Source organism: Protobothrops mucrosquamatus, unplaced genomic scaffold, assembly GCF_001527695.2.
Source record: "Protobothrops mucrosquamatus isolate PMUCROS unplaced genomic scaffold, P.Mucros_1.0 scaffold2990, whole genome shotgun sequence".
NCBI classification, from domain to species: Eukaryota; Metazoa; Chordata; class Lepidosauria; order Squamata; family Viperidae; genus Protobothrops; species Protobothrops mucrosquamatus.
In genome coordinates, this window is record NW_015389010.1 from 16511 (window position 1) to 37982 (window position 21472).

Consider the following 21472-nt stretch of genomic DNA (forward strand, 5'->3'; position numbering starts at 1 on the left):
TCTTCCCCTCTCCTTTTCCCTCCTTAATTTCCTATTTCTATTTTTCTTTGTATTTTATATATTAAATAAAAATTAAAATTGCAAAAATAACTAATAATGTGAGTTATACAGTACACTGCAAGGGGCTTCTTATATTTTGCTGTATGGTCACCTGGAATAATAAAACGAGTATGTAGAATTATAAAAAGTCTCAACCTTTGCTGTCCCCTAGCGGTGCTGCAGGCTTCTCCAGAAAAACAGAAACTTTAAAAGCACCGCTGCTTTGCTTACTCAACCTCATCAGCTTAAAAAAAAATATATTACGACCCCTTCTACAAGTTGTTTACCACCCCTCCCGTCAAAGCTCGCCTGTCAAAATCCCTTGGCTTACTACGTTGTGCGAACCCAGCTGTCGGTGTTTCAGAAACACGATTTACCAGTATGTTTTAGCGTAAATAAATCCAGTTAATCTCAGTTCTTCCACGTTACTCAAACTACTTATGCGGTACCGGCCACCATATCCTGTAGAAAAATATTTTGTTAGTAATGACTCGTACAAACAAATTGATCATTTCTGAAACACTTCACTAATAGTTTTCTACAAAAACACGCAGAATTCTCAATTACAAACAAATCGAAAATCTTGAGAAAGGGTCACTCCTACGCAGGGAAAAGCAAGCTTTACACCAATTTCAGATAACTGTTTTAGATAGTTCTGCATTCTGCGCAATATTAAACTGGGCCTAGGAGAGTCGAACCGCAATCCCTGAATCACTTTGCAAAATCCACATGCAACTCGAAAAACAGAAATGAAGATTCGACGCTCTTTCTTTTTTATTTCCGTGTGAAGTCTCCTTCCGCCAAAGCAGCCTCACTCTTGCAGGTGGTTATATAGTATGATTTCGAATCCTTCCGCCGACCCCCTACCTACCCATCATGCTTTGCAACTGCGCATCCTGACAGACAGAGGAGTAGACCGACTTGACCATTTGGCATCTCCTTACCCCCTCCCTCCCCCCCCCCGAAAATATTAATTATTCTGTCCCTTTTCCCGCTCAACGGCTGTTCGTCGCCATAGAAAGCAAAAGAAGGAAGCACCGTCCGCGCGCGGCGGTGGGAGGGGGGGTGAAAGAAGCAGCGGAGAAGTGTAGTCCCGACGCTGAGTGAGCGCCGCAGCGCCTGCTGCGGAGTCAGTTGCTGGCTGGGCCGGTAAGTGAGGAGGAGGCGCGCGGGTGGGAGCGAGGGGGCGCGCGGGGGGGGGGTGGCAGTCGCGTGGGGGAGGGGCCGGGGAATTGAGTGGCAGCGGTTGGCTCCGCGCTGCGGTGGCGCTGCCTTCTGGCTGGGAGCGAGGCGGGAGTCGACGAAGGGGCGAGGCGGCTTTTCTCATTTCCTTCTCGGGCGCCATTTTGTAGCGCAGCGAACCAGCGAATAAAGAGCGGGCGGGAAGCGGAATGTGGCGGCGGCGGTGATGGTGACCGTTTCAGGGCGGTGGTTCTAGTTTGATTGATGCGACAGGAGAGACCTTCCTTGGAAATACCTGGAGTGCTCTGGACACGACGCCTTTGCGGCGCCGCCATCATCGGCGGGAGGTGAGTGGTGGCCTACTCCTCTTCCCGCGCGAGCCGCCGCCAACTCCAGCCTTAACGAAAGACCGCAGCTCCGCGCCGGAAAGAACGACGAAGAAGATATTTCGAAGGCCGTCTAGTGTGCAGCGGGCATCGGGCCCCACGCCCCTTGCGGCAGCCCTTCGTGGGGTCCGACGTCGCCACGCCTGTAGCATCTTCGTGCTTGTCGCCCGCCCGCCTCCGCCCGCGTTTGCTGCGATCCTCCCGAAGGCCCGTTTTAGACAGGCCGCCTTGATTTTCGGGAAGAACCCGATTTGTTTACCTAAGAGACGGCCATAAGTCGAGGAGGGTCTAAAAGCAGTGTATTCTTCGCTTGCCAGAACAGTTCGAAACGAGCGGTTTTGTTTTTTTTTAATTATTGTCTGAGAAGCTTGAAGTATAAAATGTAAATGCACGTTTCTGCGTGTCCGTCTAAAAATTATAAAGTCTGATAATTTATGGGAGTGTCGAAGTATTCTGAGTAAGTGGGTTGAATTGGACGGTGCATTATACATGCTTATGTTTTTAAGAGCTCCTTAGGTTGCAGAAAAAAATGAAATTTGTCAGTATTTTACAAAATACTGAAAAAGAAGTTTGTCGATGTTTTATGCCTTAACAATTCTTTTCAATAAAAATAGGTTATGTTTCTATATTTTATTAGGAAGTTAATAGGGATTCTGGAGGAAAACCTAGTTTAGTTTACCCGTAAAACCTTAAACTGACTATAGATTTTATTATTTTTACATGCTTTGCTGAATGAACTATTGTTATTTTACTTGGCAGTTTTGCCACTGTGCAGACAAAAGTTGTATAAAGCTTAAGATGTGATTGGTTATTTTCCACATAGCATATGATTCTTCAAAATGATTTCCTCTTCCTATGTTAAATTATAAATAATCTGTTTCAGCATATCCTGTAATTGGTAGAAATAGGAATTGTAGACTAGTACACTTGCAGAAGACCCAAGTTGGGAAAGACTGGAATATGTACATAGATCAGACACATTTGTTCATTCTACAGGTTGCTTAGAAAGAATTACTATCATTGATGTGCTAGATTGCAATGAATATGTTACATGCAGTGGTGGTCCAGTTGGCTATGAATAAGCTGCCCATGTAAAAATTAGTTGCATGCCCCATAATGTAGAAAGATAGTTATTGTATTGACCAAGCTGTTCATTACAGAGTTAATATATTGGTGGTGCCTCTGCCCAGAGTACAAAATCAATATATTAATAGCAAGATTGCATTTTTTTCAGATTATATAGCCACGTTTATATGATGCGAGATATTTGTACAACAGTTCATATTGATAAGTTTTTTAACCATAGTTGCTATTATATCTATTTCAGTCCAGTGATTATGAGGAAAGAAAAAATATTTTTCACTAAAAAATTGTAGTTGGTAGTGATATACTTGGAAATAACATGCTGCTTAAAATTCACTCACTTTTCTGAAATAAGTAAAAATTGACTTAGTTAATTTAATTTCAATAAAGAGGTTGAGAAAAACATTTCATCTTAAATTGAAATTGGCTTGCTCTGTTCTATTAAGTATTAATTTGGCAGAGTTTACTATAGCATAATGTCTAACAAAACATTTAATTTCTATTATACTTGAGAAATCTTGCATTTTTGAGGCTGTTATAGATACAACTTTGATGTCAGATCATGTTCTTACATTTTAGGGTTGTACATAAGAGATGAATGCAGTATGCAGAACAATATCTCAATTTCTAAAGTGCCTAAATCTGTTCTAAATACATCTTAGCATGCAAAGAGAAGACAATTATTATAGAATTAGAAGTCATCTGATATGAAAATAGATGTTTATTTTCAATAGAAAAAAGAAAAATTCAATAAACTACTGAATATAAACAGTTACACAAAGTAGTTGTAATTTGAAACAAATTATGGAAAGTATGGGTTGATCAAATTTTATGGTACTGTTAAAAAAAAAGCAGCTGTGGCTGATCCTTAAGAATCAGCTATGGCTGATCCTTAAAAATAGTCAGAACTCAGTAATTGGATGGAAAATTACAGTCAGGGCTGAGGGTAGACTGGGAAGTCAAAACATCCTGTGAGAAAGTAAGCCAGTTCTGTAGTGTTGCCAAAAAAACCCCTACATTGATCTATTGAGGAATTGAGACTTATCATACAACTGCTTTCTTAGAAGGTTGTATTTCTACTTAGGAGTAAGTTCCATTGGGTTCCGTATATAAAATTGTGCTTAGGGGTGTTTTAGTTTTTTGCCATTTCTAAAAATTATTTCCTCTTTGCTGATAATTTAAGTAAAGCATTATTTATAGAGTTCTCAGATTGAATTTATATGGCATTATATAAAACAACAGAATTGTTAGTTGCTGCATGCTTGTTGCCATTCTTTCATCTTTGCAACAGTCCTGTGAAATAGATCAACCTGAAAAATAGTGACTGCCCCATCTGGTAAAACTAAGGTTTCAGAGTTCTGGTCTGATGCTGATCATTACAACTATCAATGTTCTAAAACTTTGAGCAAAATATTTTCTCTAGTATATATTTATTTAAAACATTTATATATTTGCCCATCTTATAAACAATACAGACAGCTTTCTACTAGTTGTGAAAAATGTTCGTTTTTACTATTGAATTGCCTGTGTGGTGCAGAAAAATATTAATATTTGAAAGTCAATAAATATGATCCTGGGTTGATTACTTCCTGAAATGGCAAAAACCATAAATCTAATAGGACAGAGTTATCTGTAACTGTCAAGTGTCCTCTGCCTGCTGCCGACAAACTCCAGCCACACAGGATCAAGTGACCAGCAAAACTTTAATGCAAAAGAAAAAGTCAGCACTGGGAGTGAATGAATCTGTATTATACAAACAGTAGTGAGCTTTCATGTATATTCATGCATTCTCAAAAATGATTTAAATGTTCATTATTGTTGAAAATAAAAGTCTTAATTATCCACAAAATGAGAAACATATTTTTACAATATAGAGCTCAATAGAGCTTAACTGATACATTTCTCAAGTTACAATGGCTGTACGTAAATTGTTGAAATTAAAGTTTTTACTATTTTCCAAAGCTATTATAAAAATGTACTACATATACTCAAACTGATTGGAACTTTTGTACTTTAAGGTATATGCAGATTTAGTTACATTTGTAAGAGGGTAAAATAATAATAGTGTTATTTCTTCTACAGAGTTCACAATGACTAATGAAGAACCACTTCCAAAGAAGGTAATCTGTAAACATGTACTCTACTATTACTTTTCCTTGTCAGTGCTAGATGGAATAATTCAATGAAATTATTTTTGTACAGGCCCGTCTCAATGAAACAGACTTCAAGGTTCTACCTAGAGAAGAATTGATCTTAAGGTAAAATAATGATCTATCTCATAATAGCAAAAAATGCATTTCTCATATCTTACATAGAAGAATTTGGATCTTCACAATAGCTTATTGTATAAGGAGAACTAATAGGGAACCATTTTTGAGTATGAAAATGTTAAGTTTAATTAAGCTAAACCAGACTTAAAGGCTTAAAATACCAAATTTTATAGTTTGTGATTTACTGAGATTCAAAGAGAATTTCAGAAAGACGAAAAGTAAGTATCCCATTATTTATAGGTAGTCCTTGACTTATGATCACAATTGAAACTAGAATCTTTAATCACTGAATGAAGTGGTCGTTAGGCGAGATGTCATGTGCCTGCTTCACTCAAAGACAGCACTCCCAGTTGTGGTCATTAAGCGATCATCTGGGTAGAGAGAAAGAGCTGCCTGCTGGAGGGAGGTGACCCCACTGTCAAATAGCTGCCTGCTGGGGGGAACCTGGCCAGGCAGAGTCAAAATTCTTTCAGACAGCCCTTTTGCTCTCAAAGAGCTGCCCACCAGAGGGACTTTCCCCACATGGGTCTGAATCTCTTTGGTGAGCAGCCCTTTCACTCTCAAAGAGACTGGCTGAGAAAGATGTTTGCAGACAACTCCCCAAAATGAGGATATCCTCTGTTTTCTGTGGTCTGGCTGCAAATTCTCTGTGCTGAAACCTTGTTTGGATCTCAGGGCAGACCTTTTTTAGCCGGCGCCCAGAAACCAGAGGGAGTTCTCTTAGCAGGCAGTAATGGCTTTCCCTGCCAGCTTCCCTGTTGACTTTCTGGGGAAGCTATCACAGAAGTTTGCAAATGGCGAGCGAATGGTTGTGAGGTGCTTGGCAACCAGTTGTAAATGTGAACAGGTTACCAAGAGCCCAGATTGCAATCGTGTGATGACCATAACATCAGGTACAGCTCATTAGTCCTTTTGCTCAGCACTCATAATTTTGAATGGTCACTGAACAAATGGTCATTAAGCAAGAATTACCTGCAGTTTGATCCAAACCCCTATTCTTTTTATCATAAGTGGCCCTAGCCATTTTTGGCTTATCTCTTAAAAAAAAAATCAATGTTCATAGGGTTCAGTTTGAAAGAGGTCCTTTGAAATGTGAATTCACAAATATAGGGTCGTTCTGCAATGTGTTAAAGCAGCTGTGTTTTATGAGTTTGTACAATTGCTGCATGGAGGCTTTTGAAGTACAGGCCTGAAAACAACAAGAATATTTTGAAGCATCTCTTCTAAATCAAATCTGAAGTGCTTCATAATTCTCCTGATTAATATTTGAATTGAAGACTGCCAGGAGAGCTAAGAGCTATTGCTAGATGAAGACTTTGAAAAAGACAACTTGGAAGAAGGCAGTGACAAGCCACTTTGCTAAAGAACACTACGTGGAAGTGTCTATAAAGTCACCAGGACAAAAGGATTATTCAATCAAATCTTTACCCATTTAAAGGATATAGGGTCCACATCTTGCACTAGGCTATTGTTTTTATTAATCTGGATTTATATAACAACACATAATTATTTATCTCATGCATGATAATTTGGAAAGCACAGTGGTTAGATTTGCACATTGCAGTCAGCCAAAACAAGTGATTTAATGCAGGTGTAGGAATCCTTTTTTCTTTGCTTATCTGAAATTAGTTTAAAGGTACAAGTATGTGCATGTAATATATATTCGGGATGGGCTAAACAAGGATGGGAAAAATCTCAATTCAGTTTTCAATTTAGTGACCTTGACCCAGTTGTTTATAGCAGTAGCCCCAACCTTTTTGACACTAGGGACCAGTTTTGTGGAAGACAATTTTTCCACGGACTGGGGTGGTGGTGGTTTTGCTTGCTTGCCACTTACCTCCAGCTGTGCAGCCCGGTTCCTAAGAGACCACGGATCAGTCTGGGGGTTGGGGACCCTGGTTTATAGAATTATTTTTGCCCCATCTTCTGCCCTAATAGGTGATTAAAAACAGTTAACAATTTCACTGAGCCATTGAAATCTATTAAATATAGTTTGCAAGGATAGAAAAGTATGGTGAGATAAGGCAAATGATTTTGTTGTAGGCCATATTTATCTTTTGATTTTCAAAAGATATTTATCTTTTGTCTTTATTTTCCTTTTTCCTTACTTCTTTTCTGCATTTTCCATTATGTTGCTTATCCCCTGAAAAAGATTGTTATGATGGGCATTTAGATAAGTATTTTAGCCAGAGATGAAAATACTGAAAAAGATAAAAATTATTAAAGTTAACTGTAAACCTGTTCAAACAGTATTGCCCTCTGCATTGGCTCACACATTAAGGTAATTATGTAGTTTGTTTTTGGCTAAAGATGATGTGCAAATTCACCAAAAGAAAGGATTATTTTTAAAAAGCAGACTACAATTTGAAATAGGGGCTTGTTGGTATGTTTCCTGTAGCTGCTTAGGGTGTTCTTGGGTATACATATCTTATAATGATAAGTAATTAAAAGTATTTAATGAAAGTTGTAAGGTGGGTTTAATCATATACTGCTATTTATCATATATGCAATTCAGAAATGTTTTTCTTTCTTCGTTAGATGGAAGCAGTATGAAGCATACGTGCAAGCTCTTGAGGGCAAATACACTGATCTAAACTGTAAGTTGAAAATCAGCTGAATATATAATTAGATCCTGTCATATTTTTTGAAAAATAGAAGTAATAATTAAAAAATTGAGTTTTTGGGAAGTGAATTATTAGACAACATATGGGCATAGCAACTAAAATATATTCCTACGGTTATACATTTTTAAGTAAGTTTGAACCTATTTATTCACAAATTGGGAACTTAATATTTATCACCTGTTTGAGGAAGATTATATACTAATACCATCAGTATATATGGAAGCAAGTTGTAGTAAGTTGTTTCTAGCTGATCTTTATCTTTCAAAGTAATTGGTTAATAGTTTTTCCTAAAGCTAATTTAGAATCACATAGAATTAAAAGGATCACTGATTAGAAGCTAATATCTGAACTATTTGTGCAAATTTTTTTAAAAACTTACTGGGAAAAGGAGATAAAGTATCTAGCATAAAACTGATACAGGTAGTTCTCGCTTAACAACCATTTGTTTAGTGGCTGTTCAAAGCTGTGACTGCCGAAAAAAGTGACTTAGGAAAGGTCCTTGCATTTAGAACCATTGCACTATCCTCGCAGTCACGTTACTGTGATTGCAGTGCTTGGCAACTGTTGCACATTTATAAATCATGTCATCCTCCGGTCACGTGATCATTTGTGATCTTTCCGGCTAGCTTCTGACAGACATAATCAATGTGGGACTGGAGGTAGGTCACAAATTGCAGTCACTTGTTGTCTCTCACTTAACCATCACAGGTGATTCACTTAATGACTGTGTCAAAAAAGTTTGCAAAATCAGGTGCGATCACATGATGCATAACGTAATGACTGCACTGCTTTATTAAAAATGTTTTGGTTCAGTTTGGTTATAAATCGAGGACTACCTGTACTGAATCTCTAATGATACATTAAAGTTTTTACACTATGTCTGAATCAGTGATTAGTGATATGAAATTATGAAACGCTTTCCCTTGGACATATTCATTAGGCCAGATATTTTTTCTATAATATTGTTCAGTTCATTAGTATGTGTAAAAAACAAAACCCAAACCATGTTACTCTGAATACATTTATTGAAGCAGGGCTTTGTGAATTTCAGATATTGGCATAAATATTTTCTTAGTTGACATGTGATAGATGTGTATACAGTAGTTCACACAACTGATCTGATTTTTCCACCTGTTTTGCGATAATTGTAAAGTTAAACCACGTGTTAAAGGTAGCACGTTTTTAAATTTCATTATTTTATAGTTAAAGCTTTTTTTGGATTATCCCTTTTGGATAGTCATTTCCTTATAATGTATCCATGAAAGCACTGCTTGCTTGATAGTACATTTTAAATGTGTTGTAATACATGTATTTTTATTAAGCATGATTTATATTTCACTTTCTAATTCTTAAATTGATATAGGGCAACTTTTATATTACTACTTGGCTCCTCTATGTTTTTATTGGACAAGAGCAGTGACATGTTATTCTTGTACAGACAAACTTAATATGTAAACAATACATAAGATAATCTAATTATTAAACAGTCTGTAGAGCATCAACAGACTTTAGGACTATGTTGTTTTTCTTCCTTTGGATAATCAAACTTGTTTACTTCTGATTTAACTACTTTCAACAAGAAACCTTCATAGAATAATTAGATTGTTAAGCTGTGATATATATTTGGGATTTGAGTTTAGGTTATTTTAAGTTACTCATCCTTGTCCCAGAACTATCCCTCTAGGGAGAAAACATTGGCTTCACTGGGATTAATACTGGAAACAATAATTAGGGACTGACATAGCTGTGTTCATAGACATGCAATGCCTCTAGAGTTTGACAAATTACTATTTTTTGTACCAAAGAAAGTTGCTTCCTTTTCCTTAATATGAATCTAGTCAAAATTCAAAGTAAAATGCAACTAGAAGAAAATTCTGGCAGCATGTATTATTGATGCTTTTGTGCTTGATGTAGAGTTGATAGATGTGAATGAGCAGATTATAGTTTGTAGCTCTTCACATTTTCATACAATAGGCATGTCCAACTTCTTGGCTTGCCTGGGTCGCACTGAGTGAGAAGGAATTGTCCTGGACCACATATGAAATATATAGTTAATGTATATAAATGCATATATTAATGTTAAACATTGATGATCTAGTGGGGCCAATTGTCCAGGGCCATAGTTTGGATACGCCTGTCATACAATGATCTATCTGTAACAGAAACCTGTTACAGTTGTAACCCGTGAGAGAGAGTACACTGTCAATAAGGACCCTGTATAGTTTATTTGTTGCTCCCTTTAAAATGGAAGTAGTTGCTTTTTTCCCAAGGGTGTAAAAGATTATCATAAATTTGCAGGTGAATTTATGACATTAGGTCTGAAAAGAAGGATTACGACAGACTCATATAACATGCATACACTGTCATTCCACTACTACCGTGTTTCCCTGAAAATAAGCCCTAGCTTGATTTTGGGGGGTGGGCCTAATATAAGCCCTAACCCAAAAATAAGCCCTAGTTTTGGGGCGAGGCACACCTAAAAATCAAGCTAGAGTGGAGGTGGGGGGATGGAGCTGCCCCACACACCCCACACCCACTTACCTTGCAGCCAGGCCTCTCCTCGCTGGCCCACTTCTTCTGCAACCAGGCTTGCATTTCTCAGTCACAGGTCTTTCCGGAAGGCCACTGCAGCTGAGAACCGAGCTATGGATGAATCCATAGCTCGGTTCTCGGCTGCAGAGGTCTTGCAGGTTCTCGGCTGACTGCAAAATGCAGGCCGGAATGCAGCTGCAGAATGAAGCTACTCCTTCGGCCCCAGAAGAAGTGGACCGGCTGGGTGAATATAAAAGATCCCCCCCCCACCGAAAATAAGAAATGCTTCTTTTGAAGGCAAAGAAAACAAATAAGATCTGGTCTTATTTTTGAGGAAACACTGTATTATCTACTGTTCTTTTGTGAATTGTTAAAAGGCCAATAGAAAATAGTCATAAGCTGAATTTTATTGTGGTCTTACCTATGCTATCATAGAAGCTATATCTTTCTTATATTTCCTTCCAAAAGGGAATATATTTATGATTCACATTATTTTGTTTTTGTTTTGTTTAGATACCATTTGTATCTTACTGTTTATCTTTTTGTCTTACTATTTTGAAGGTTTTTGGTAATAAACCTTGTAATTGCTTCCCTTTTTAACACTAGCCAATGATGTTACTGGATTGAGAGAATCCGAAGAAAAACTGAAGCAGCAACAACAAGAATCTGCTCGAAGGGAAAATATCTTGGTGATGCGACTAGCAACTAAAGAACAAGAAATGCAAGAGTGTACTGTAAGTGAAATTAATTAAATCATCTGAGACTGTCTGTTGAAATCTATTGATTTGGCTTTGAATACTTTAAACAGAATTCTGTTCATTTGTTGTGCTAATTATTCCTGTTAGCATGGTTTGAATTTTTATACTTTTATCAAAAGCCTGTTATAGTGATGTAAAATATGTTGACATATTACTAATTTTTCAAAGAGTTGTGAGCTACCATAGTTCAATAACGTCCCTTAATATAGATGACAATGATTACAAAACATATTCAATACAGAGTTCCACTATATTGAACACTAACATTAGAGAACCTATAAATACCACTAATTTGTATTACACAATTCTGTTGCAATGTTCATATACATCTAAAAATAAAGCTTGCTTTTTCTTTTTGTTTGAGATGATAATGAGATTATGTGCAGCCTTGAATCTCTGTTTCAAAGTCCTTGAAGTCAGCTCCATCTACACTACTAAAATTTGATAGAAAATTCTGGTGTGTTTGTCCATTTAGAGACTACAAGTAGTCGATGTAACAAACACAATTGGGGCATACAGTGAAAGCTAGAAATCACATGACTGCACTATGCTTTCCTTTTCTCCACTCCACTGCCCTTTGGAATACTCACCCAAATGGCTATGGGATAGGGGGCTTAAAACTGACAAGACTAATCAGTTTCTCACCCTCCACTTTTGTTTGTGTCCTAACCACTCTCCCACAACCTGACTGAAGGGCACTGGGAAGATGTAAATGTGGGTATTGGTCATAATGTATTTTTCAGCATCATAACTTTGAATGATCTATAGCAGGGGTGTCAAACTGCCGGCCCACAGGCCAGTTTCATCATACCGGAGCCGCGCCCACCCCATTGCCAGCAATGGCAAAAAAGCTCCGATACGTTGCGTGACGTCGCGAGTTTGACATGCCTGATCTATAGTAAATTCAAATTAACCCTAGTAAATTCAAGTTATACAACATTTGGCACATCTACTTCCAATCTTAAAATGTACTTTGGGAACAGCCTTGAAAATAGGCCTAACTCTGGATTTTTGATAAATGTAGTTCTTGCCTACCAGTAGTAGAAAATAAAGAGAAGGATATCTGTTTGTAGTTAGGTAATATTACTGATGTTCCAAATAAGTGATGGATATCTAGAGATAATGTAGAAAGATTCAGGCATAGTAGTCATTCATTTCAGTACTTAGTGATAGTAAGAGGAATAAAAATTCCACTCCTCTTAATGAAACACTTTACATAGTTTTATTTAATTGGTGATCACTAGGATTTCCTGTCCAGTTAGTGAAAGATGTTAACAGAAAAAACTGGAATAGCTTTTGGTATTCCATGATAGTACTAGCATGAAAATTTGTTGCCAATGATTCTTGTAGAATTTACCGTACTGTTAGTTTGCCTTCTAGTCAAAGCTGTATTTTATTACTGTTGTCAGTCCACTAATCCATTATAATCCATGATCCATTATAATATTACACACATGTATGCAACTCTCTACTGCATTTCATGTATTTGTTGAGCATCCATTCCCATTTTCTCAATAGATACTTATAAAACTTGAATGCAGTACATGCTTGTAAGGCATTCACATTTTTGTTGCTACTTATCATACTAGATGAATATAGCTCACTTTTGTTTATAGGATTATCTGAACTCCCATATGTTTAAGCCAAAGTTCTTGATAGTTTTAGTTAGTTAGAATAAAATCCTACTGATTGCTTAATGCATCTGGTAGATTGTGGTCTGTGTGTCTCTCTTGTACCTTAATTGTTGCTCTCTAGCATCTCAATACTATAACATTTAAATTCAGCAGCAAAATGGCCAGTTTGTTGTCTGTCTGTCTGTCTCTCTCTCTGTGTCTGTGTATTTTCTCAAAAATAATGGTGGAAAATGGAGTGGGACACTTCTTAGACGTGTGTCCCCTCACCTTCACTGCTGAAATTTTACCACTGAATTTTAGCAACACGTGTTTTGGTAAGAGTTGGGTAATTTTTGACAATGGAAATGGAACAGTTTTCCTGAAGAGGCTTCCTATTCTCACCATAAACTCCTATCCTCAAAACCGGGAAAAGCTGAAAAAGTTACTCTGACCCGTTTTGATGTCACCAACTTTTCAGTGATACCACCTGCAATCCTCTAGCTTATTTGGGTAGTTCCAAAACTGGACAAATGAAGATATTAATTCTGCCTCACTAAAATCAAAACTTACATTTCTTTTCTCGTAGTGTGTAAGAATTAGCTTTTAGAATTCTAAAAGTCTTAAGTACCAAAGATATAGATTTATTGACCAATCAGGTATTTGTAATCTTTAATGAGTAGAAATAGTTTTTTCAGGTTATGAGATGTTGCCCTCACTAAAAACTAAACTTCATAAAAGATTGTAAATTGCTCAGTTTAAAAATTGTTTAAATGCTGTTAATATTTATAACTCTGATTTTATAAAATTACAAATAGTATATATAAAAGTTATCATACCACAAATTCTATCAGTGGCAGGGTTGGTGGTTGGAAAAACTAAGATGATGGAAGTATTGCCATTATACAATCTCTGCCCCTTTTGTGCATGCGTTAATAATGCATACACATGCAGGAAGGGAGATGTATTGCAGTGCCATTTCTTAAATTTGTGACTAGTACATGAATGGTTGTATGAATTGTTATGGTGTTTATAGCACCCTATGTAAATTCTGTCACATAATTTCAGAGTTCATTTTTATTTTCTATTAACATCAGTACAAAAGAAAGGGTTATTTTTCAGATTGTGTGGACCCATGATAGTATATATTGACTTAATATTTCTTTCCTTCCTGCAGAATCAGATACAGTACCTCAAGCAAGTCCAGCAACCAAGTGTTGCTCAACTGAGATCAACAATGGTGGACCCAGCCATCAACTTGTTTTTCCTAAAAATGAAAGGTGAACTGGAACAGACTAAAGACAAACTGGAACAAGCCCAAAATGAACTGAGTGCCTGGAAATTTACACCTGATAGGTAAACAAAACATACTCCCCAGTCAAGACTTCCCTGACAGAGAATGCTTTGGTGGGACAACCACGTACTCGTTTCCACACCAAGACTCAGACGTTTTGAGCCAAAAGCTACATTTTATTCTGTCCAGCTTGTATTGCTTAATGTAAAACTTATCAGATGAACCTTGTGTTTCAGCTTTTCCCCCCCTTTGCTTCAGAGGCCTGACAGCGTCGGACTGTTCTGAAGAAGTGGCCACCACAGAAAATGTGTACTTTCTAGAACATGTAGACACTTGCAAAGTGGTTCTGTTTGAAGAAAATGAGGGAGAAGCAGAAGTCTAAAGTCTGTGGCACACTATGTCTACAGACAAATTGGAGGAGAACCTAGAGATTTTAAATCATGAATTGATCATATCAAATTCCAGTAAAACATATAAGTGGAATGTGCTTCGCTCTTAATCCTAAACCTAGTGATGTAGAGACTGATTAAGTCAGTTTTGCCATTAAGACTGTGGACTTTCTCCTTGTTCACTGAACTGCTGGGTCAAAACTCAAATGAGGTGAATTTTGTTTAAATCACATTTTTTGATAATCAGCTGTGAGAACATACACACACTCAAGTGTTGGTTTGCTTAGCATTTGGGCTTTATAGGAATTCAGTGAAACTTGTCATGGTTTGGATTAACAAATTATTCTGTGGATGGCTGGTAAAATGTAAATTCCTAAATCTAGTGCTGTACAAACATAGATGCAATTTAATTACCAATTTTTATATTGTTGAACAGTTGTATACATGTGAATCTCAGCTAGAATATATAAACAAAAACTAGTTGCGATTCCTATCCTATTCTTGATAGTATAAAAGTGCCATATATAATATTATTCTGAGAAAACATACGCAAACTATACAAGGCATACCAGAGTCAGTTGCCTAGCTAGCGTGATGCATTTGTATATCTAGTTCCATATAAAGCTGCACTCTTCTTTAAACTGTGCGTTAAAATAGGTAATGTCAAGTAATTGAGAGACACAGCTGGCTGAACCACTGTATGAAGCTCCACTGAAATATGAACATAGAAGAATGGAGAACAGGCTGCTACCATGTTTTATCCTGTTCTCTGAAAGAAAGATAATGTCAAAGCTTATTGCATACATCCCATCGGTTTACATCAGTTCAAACTCATTGGTACTGTCTGGCGCCATGTCACGTCTAAGTGATTTCTAGGAATAGTTGTATTGGACATTTCAGTATTCTCAGGATTACAGCGGAAAGGCTTCTAAAATTACTTGTTTTGTCTTAATACTTGTATAGTCTTCTCTGGTAGGTTGAAAAAATTGAGGACTATTGCATAGGAAATCTCAACTGGACATAATATAATAATTCCAGCATTCCACATTCAGTAATTAATCTAAAACAACCATTCTATGAAATGCATATACCTGTGATAAAATTATTTCAACCTAAAAATGTGATAGTATACAAATCATGGGTATTTCATCAAAATGGAAAAAAACATTCACACTAATTCAGGCTTTTGAAGATCATCTTGGTAGGATGGTATGGAAGATCTTTTAAAGGTCTATCACCAGAACTGAGGTAAGATTTCTGCAGAGAAAAGTATCTTAAAATGTTACACTTGTCTTTGTAAAACTTGTTGAATGTATAATCAGAAAATCATTCTTCATAGGTATGTTTTGTGTCATACAAATTGCCTGTAAATTCCCAGCTTGATCAGATAATATTTAGAAGGAAAGACAGTGTAGTGTTCAGTTTCTATATATCCAGTTCATTTTAAGGTGCATTTATTTTGTTTGCACTCAAAATAGACCCCTGCCATTTAAAAAATGGTTTCAGAAAATGACTAAGTTGTAGTCTTAATTGAATCTTTGATATGCACATAATCAAATTAATAGATTAATTAAGATAAGTGTAAAATTGGTACTTTTAAGTACTCAAGTAGTTATACTTATTTTCCTTTATTGTTTCTATGAAATTTGTTTCTTAAACTGATGGCCTCTAGATGCTTTGAACTGCAATACTTAATACCCCTAGCTACCCTATATGAGAGATAGAAACAAATTTTTAGGATATTTTAGAGACACAAAAAACTCAGACTTCCAGTTTGAAAGCATTTGGTTCAAGAGATGTGTTAATTTATTGTTTTTGAAATATTTTCCTTAAGTTGTTTGTCTTCTGTGTTCTGCCATAATTTATTTCTGATCTTATGCTTCAAAATGGTAGTGTACTTTTCTACACTGTGAAAGTGATTCTGAAGTGCTAAGGAAAGAATATTCTTGTATCTGCGTATAATTTTTGTGGATCCTATGTCTTTGCAAGTTTGTGCTCAAAATCTTACCTTTTTTCAACAGTGTTTTAAGAATTGTATTGCATTGCCCTTGTTTACAGGCCTTTGAACTGCAGCAAGAGAAAATCATTCTTCATAGTATGAACGTGAATAGGAATAAGATACAATATTGGTGTTTCATTAGATAACAATAATAGTTCGAAATTGTATTTGGTTTTTGAAATTTTAAGATAGTCTTTCTTGACATCCTCCAAATGCTTTGGACAACGTGAAATTGTATTGCCTACATTAATGTGTTTTTGCTTATCTCAACCACTTATAAATTAACTTATATAAGTTAATATACATAAAATCTAGTTCAAATTACAAGACTTAGAATGTTTGCCCTAAGGTATAAAAAAAACTTTTAAATGTTCCTTAAATTCTAAAAATTTGGCATTTATGTATTTTGTTAGTGGTAAATCTATTCTATAGTAGCCAAATTTCTTAAGGGCAAAGATCAGAGGATCCAAAAAAATCATCCACTTAATTCCAAAAATTTAGGGTTGGTATGTCTTTTTCCCATGAACGGAAGTCTATTAACCTTCATAAAATGCTGCTTTTTGAAGAGTGTTTAATATTCAATGAAGGTTGCTATTAAAAAAAATCTGAGGCATATTCAAAATGTTGGCATATCTAAAACAGCTTTTTGGCTATTAGCCAAATTTTGGGTCCACTTCAAGTTGTTTATGAGAAACAAAAAAAAGCTAGATATCCTGAAATATGTAATACACATATTTTTGGAGGCCAGGATACCATGCACGTACAATATATGCACTGTTGGGACATTATGCTATATTTACAGTTTTCCTGTAGAAAAATAATTTATGTAGGAAGCTACTTTGTATATATCTTTGTGTCACTCTACTAGAAAGTACTGTTGAAGGTGTCAGTTTTTTTTCCAACCAGATAAAAAATGGGATAATTTAATAATTCTGCATTGACTTACAATTTTGAAACAAGTACTTACTAGATTTGTTAAAAAAAAAAAATCCACTGGAAGAATGCTGAAATTAGCTTACTTAGATTATGTGATCAAAACTTCAAATATATTTGCTGAGCTCAGAAAATAGGCATGACGTTGCAAATGATAATTTCCTAATAGAAAAAAACCTAAATTGGGATTTTAGTTTTGGTGGTCTATTAAGCCATGTTTCTCTTTCAAAATGATATGTGTAAGTTATCTTCCAATAGTTTAATGTGCTTATTATGTTGAAAAGGTGCTTTCTTGCATTATTAAGCTTTTAGGATAGTCATTTTGCTTTCTATTGGTGCTTTTGGCCAGATCATAACTTAAGAATTTTTAAAAGGGTTTATATTAAATCATACCATTGGTTTACCCAGCTCAGATTTTAAAATTAGTTTAAATCTAAAATAATTTTGCCAAGGATTGATGCTTTATTACTAAGTTGTCATTCCATTATATAGTTTTTAACATATGTAATAAACTATAAAATAGTTTATCAAATAGAAAATAGTTCTAAGTTCAATACTACAATTCAAGAAGGATGTTGACAGATATATATATATATGTATATACAAGGAATGATAAAATTGATAAGTGATACCAAAGTTCCCTGAGGTAAAAGCTTTTAGCCTAAAAGGGCAATTTGAAATGTGATATGTTGTTTTCCCATATTTGAAGAACTTTTATATAGGTCACATTTTCAGTTACTCTAGAGGTTTAGGCTTGAGCCAACAAGTTCAAATGATAATCCAAGAAAGATTTCAAACATTAGAAATAAATTCCTGATTATATAAAATGTTAAGCTCTGAAAACTTCATTCCTCTTAGATGTTTTAGGCAGAAGCTGGAGATTTGTAGGAATGGATTTCCTGGCTAAAAAGAGCAAGCAATGAATTATAAGTAAAGCAAGTAACTAAATTGATCTAGGAGCAGCAGTTAACTTTTATACTATTGGCAGTGATTACTTATGCATTTACAAAGTTTATTATAACTTTCATATTGCTCTGATATTTGTCTATGGCAGTGTGACTGTCTATTCCTAGATAGCTGACAGCCTTATAGGTAGGTGGTGGTGCTTCTGCTAGCATAGGCTACTTAGAGTGGCTCAGTGTATATAAAAGGGAGGTGCAGAAGAGCTTTACTTTGCCAGAAACACTGCTTGTAATCGCTTGAGACTAGAGCAAAATACCTGGCATGAGACCAATAGGAGAGACATGAAATAATTTTCAAACTTTTTGAGGGGGTGATTTCAAATTTGTATAAGTTTGAAGATACGGAGTTAAGGCTTACAGACATGACTAAGCTCTTCATTATGTAAATCATTTGTGTTTTTCTATTCCTAGAAACCAAAAATTGGATGTTGCCGTTTTCATCATTTCTGCCCATGCTTTATTACCGAGTCCAGTTTCTATTGAAATTGTCCAGTCAGAAGATAAAAGCAATAAATACCTTTTGATCATAATTATAGTTTATTAAACTATAGAATCTTGCCTTTCAGCTTGACCACGTGGGGCCAGAAGACCAATAAACAATGTTCAATGGCAACTGGCAGCAAGATACTTTAAAAAAGATGTGTTACAGAAATAGTGCTCCCAGTGGCAGCTTTTATCAAGGGAGATGAAAGAAAATTGTCTTCATTTTATGATAGATGGCTCTTTCCTTTACAGCCAAACAGGCAAAAAGTTAATGGCGAAGTGTCGAATGCTTATCCAGGAGAATCAAGAGCTTGGAAGGCAACTGTCCCAAGGACGTATTGCACAACTTGAGGCAGAGTTGGCTTTACAGAAGAAATATAGTGAGGAGCTTAAAAGCAGTCAGGATGGTAAGGGATTTTAAAAAAGAAAATAGAGAATTGCATTGTATTTGCGTAGGCTTCAAAAGTCAAACTATGTGGGTGTTATACTTTTTTTTACTATGGAGCACATTTAAATGTTCTAAAAGGGATTTCAAACTCATCAAACCTGTTGTAGTTACCAGCACAACTAAAAGGTAACGGTGAGAATTAAGCATATGAATTTTTCACATAATTAATTACAGTAAGTTTAATTTTAAATTGGATGGTTCTGTCCTGCAAAAGTTTTCTTTTCCATTGAACAAAATCATAATGCAAACATAATACGAAGCTATACAAATGGAGGGAACTGTGTAGGAGATGGCCGATAGGTAGCCTAGAATTTATAAAATAAAAAACATAGACGTAACGTTTTTTGCAGAAAGGTAGAAAATGTCTTGCTAATACCAGTAAGCAAATTTTATTTATGAACATTATCAGTGCATATATTATTTTGAGTTCAGTGCTAGTTTTTATTTTAGGATTTGTAGATCAGTTTTGGACAGAAAAGATGCATTGCTTAACTCAAAGTAATTGGAAGCAGCAAGATATATGTAGCCATTTAGATAAACAGATTCACCACTGGGACTTTTGCATATCTGTTGATTTTTTCACAAGTGTATTTTTCATGTATTTCCACTATGCTGAATTTAGGCATAATTGCAAAAATCTGTTTACAAGCTTTACCAAAGGTTTAAACAAAACAAAGGATTATGATGGAAATTAAAATCGGGATTAAAATTTACATTTAAAAAATATTCTGTTGGAACTTTGTGTTGCTCACAGGTGCGTGTGTGCAGGCACAGAAAATAGATTCTAAATTTACATGAATTTTTTTTTTAGAGGGCTATGATGAAATATGTTTAAGATCAAGTAAGCTATTAATATATGAAACTGAGCGTGTTAGTGAAGCTGGGTTTGAAGAGACAGGTACTACTTATTAAGTATATGCTTTAAATTGTTTTTCTTCATATAGAACTGAATGATTTCATCATCCAGCTTGATGAGGAAGTAGAAGGTATGCAGAGTACCATTCTAGTTCTACAGCAGCAGTTGAAAGAGACTCGCCAACAACTGGTTCAGTATCAGCAGCAGCAGTTACAAGTTTCAACTCCAGGTACCAGCCGGACTCCATCTTGTGAAATTACAGATCAGGGAGAAACCATGAGCAAAGATTGCAGCCGCCTGGCCAATGGACCAAGTAATGGCAGCTCTTCCCATCAGAGGACAGCTGGGCCTGGTTTTTATAGAGAAGGTAGTGGAACAGAGGATGATTTTCCACCCTCACCAAGCAATGGTAATAAGCTTTCCAACCACTCTGAAGATAGAACTGGCAGAGGATCTGGTAGTTATATAAATCAACTCAGTACTGGGTACGAAAGTGTAGACTCTCCCACTGGTAGTGAAAATTCTCTTACTCACCATTCAAATGATACAGACTCTAATCATGATCCACAAGAGGAGAAAACAGTCAGTGTGAAAGGTAACAGAACTTCGGGGTCTCGTCATATTCAGAATGGTTTGGACTCCAACGTAAATGTGCAGGGTTCGGTTTTGTAACCTTTTTCTGCAAAAAAAAAATTTTTTTTATAGTGTCACTTAATTGGGAGGAGAAACTGTCCAGAACTGTTCAAATTAGTGCATATATGTCACAATTCTGCCTTTGTGGTTTTCTGCTTCAATACCTCTGCCACTTCTGAAATTTTAACAATTGATTACGTTGAATGTTGCTAAAAGGATGTTTGTGTAAGCTCAAGGTATATTTTGAGTTAATGTGAAGTTGAAAATGGAATTTTATTTCCAGGTATAACACAATGATGTCTGTACAAATCTGTGTATATCTAGAACTTGTGCTGTGTAAGGGCATTCTTTACTCATACTGTTTATAACACTCAAAACTTTGTCATAATAGTTGTGGGTTAATGACTGCCAAGTTTGCCCAGTACAGTAGTTTTCTAATTAAAATAAACTTGGTGAGGGAGTCCTATAGTAGTTTGTGTTCCACTTTTGCCACTATGCATCTGTGTGTTCTCTTTAGGTGACAGAATGTTTAAGAATTTTGTGTGCATAGTTACTCAGTTTTAAGAACTGTTGTATCCTGTTAATGCATATTGCTCTGTGACTCCAATATTATCTTACCTGTACTGACCAAACCCAAATAAAATTTTTAATAATGTAATTTATTTGATACTGCTGCATTTATTTATTCAGCATTGGATTTTTCTTCACTGCCATTTTCTGCAGAGATCTTTATAAAATCTTTTTTTAAAAAAATATTTAATATACTGAATAAGTTGGAACAAATGATGGATCTTGCATTGATGTTCTTACATGATGAAAGTGATGCAGTCTACTCTCTGGACAGAAAGAGGAAGTAAAAACAATAACAAATACAAGTATTGAAAATATTCCGTATCTGAAATCCTTAGTTGCACCTCTCTTTCTTTCATACATTTCTGCAAGTCCTCTTCTATTGAAAATTGAATTTCTAAACCTGAGGTTCTTTAAGCCT

The 21472-nt window shown here is 35.8% G+C and overlaps 1 protein-coding gene across 2 annotated transcripts; it reads left to right on the forward strand.

The window, feature by feature from the left end:
• Window positions 1–1005: 1005 nt before the first annotated feature.
• WTAP (WT1 associated protein) lies at window positions 1006–21124 on the forward strand. 2 transcript variants are annotated; one of them, XM_015826167.1, is made up of 8 exons: window positions 1006–1188; window positions 4773–4810; window positions 4893–4948; window positions 7499–7557; window positions 10723–10850; window positions 13662–13840; window positions 18797–18951; window positions 19937–21124. In XM_015826167.1, the coding sequence occupies exons 2-8, from the start codon at window positions 4781–4783 to the stop codon at window positions 20518–20520; spliced, it is 1191 nt and encodes a 396-aa protein (XP_015681653.1). In that variant the 5' UTR covers window positions 1006–1188; window positions 4773–4780; the 3' UTR covers window positions 20521–21124. The 2 variants fall into 2 exon arrangements, with proteins under 2 accessions (XP_015681653.1, XP_015681652.1); XM_015826166.1 differs by lacking the exon at window positions 1006–1188 and adding an exon at window positions 1360–1568.
• Window positions 21125–21472: the final 348 nt, after the last annotated feature.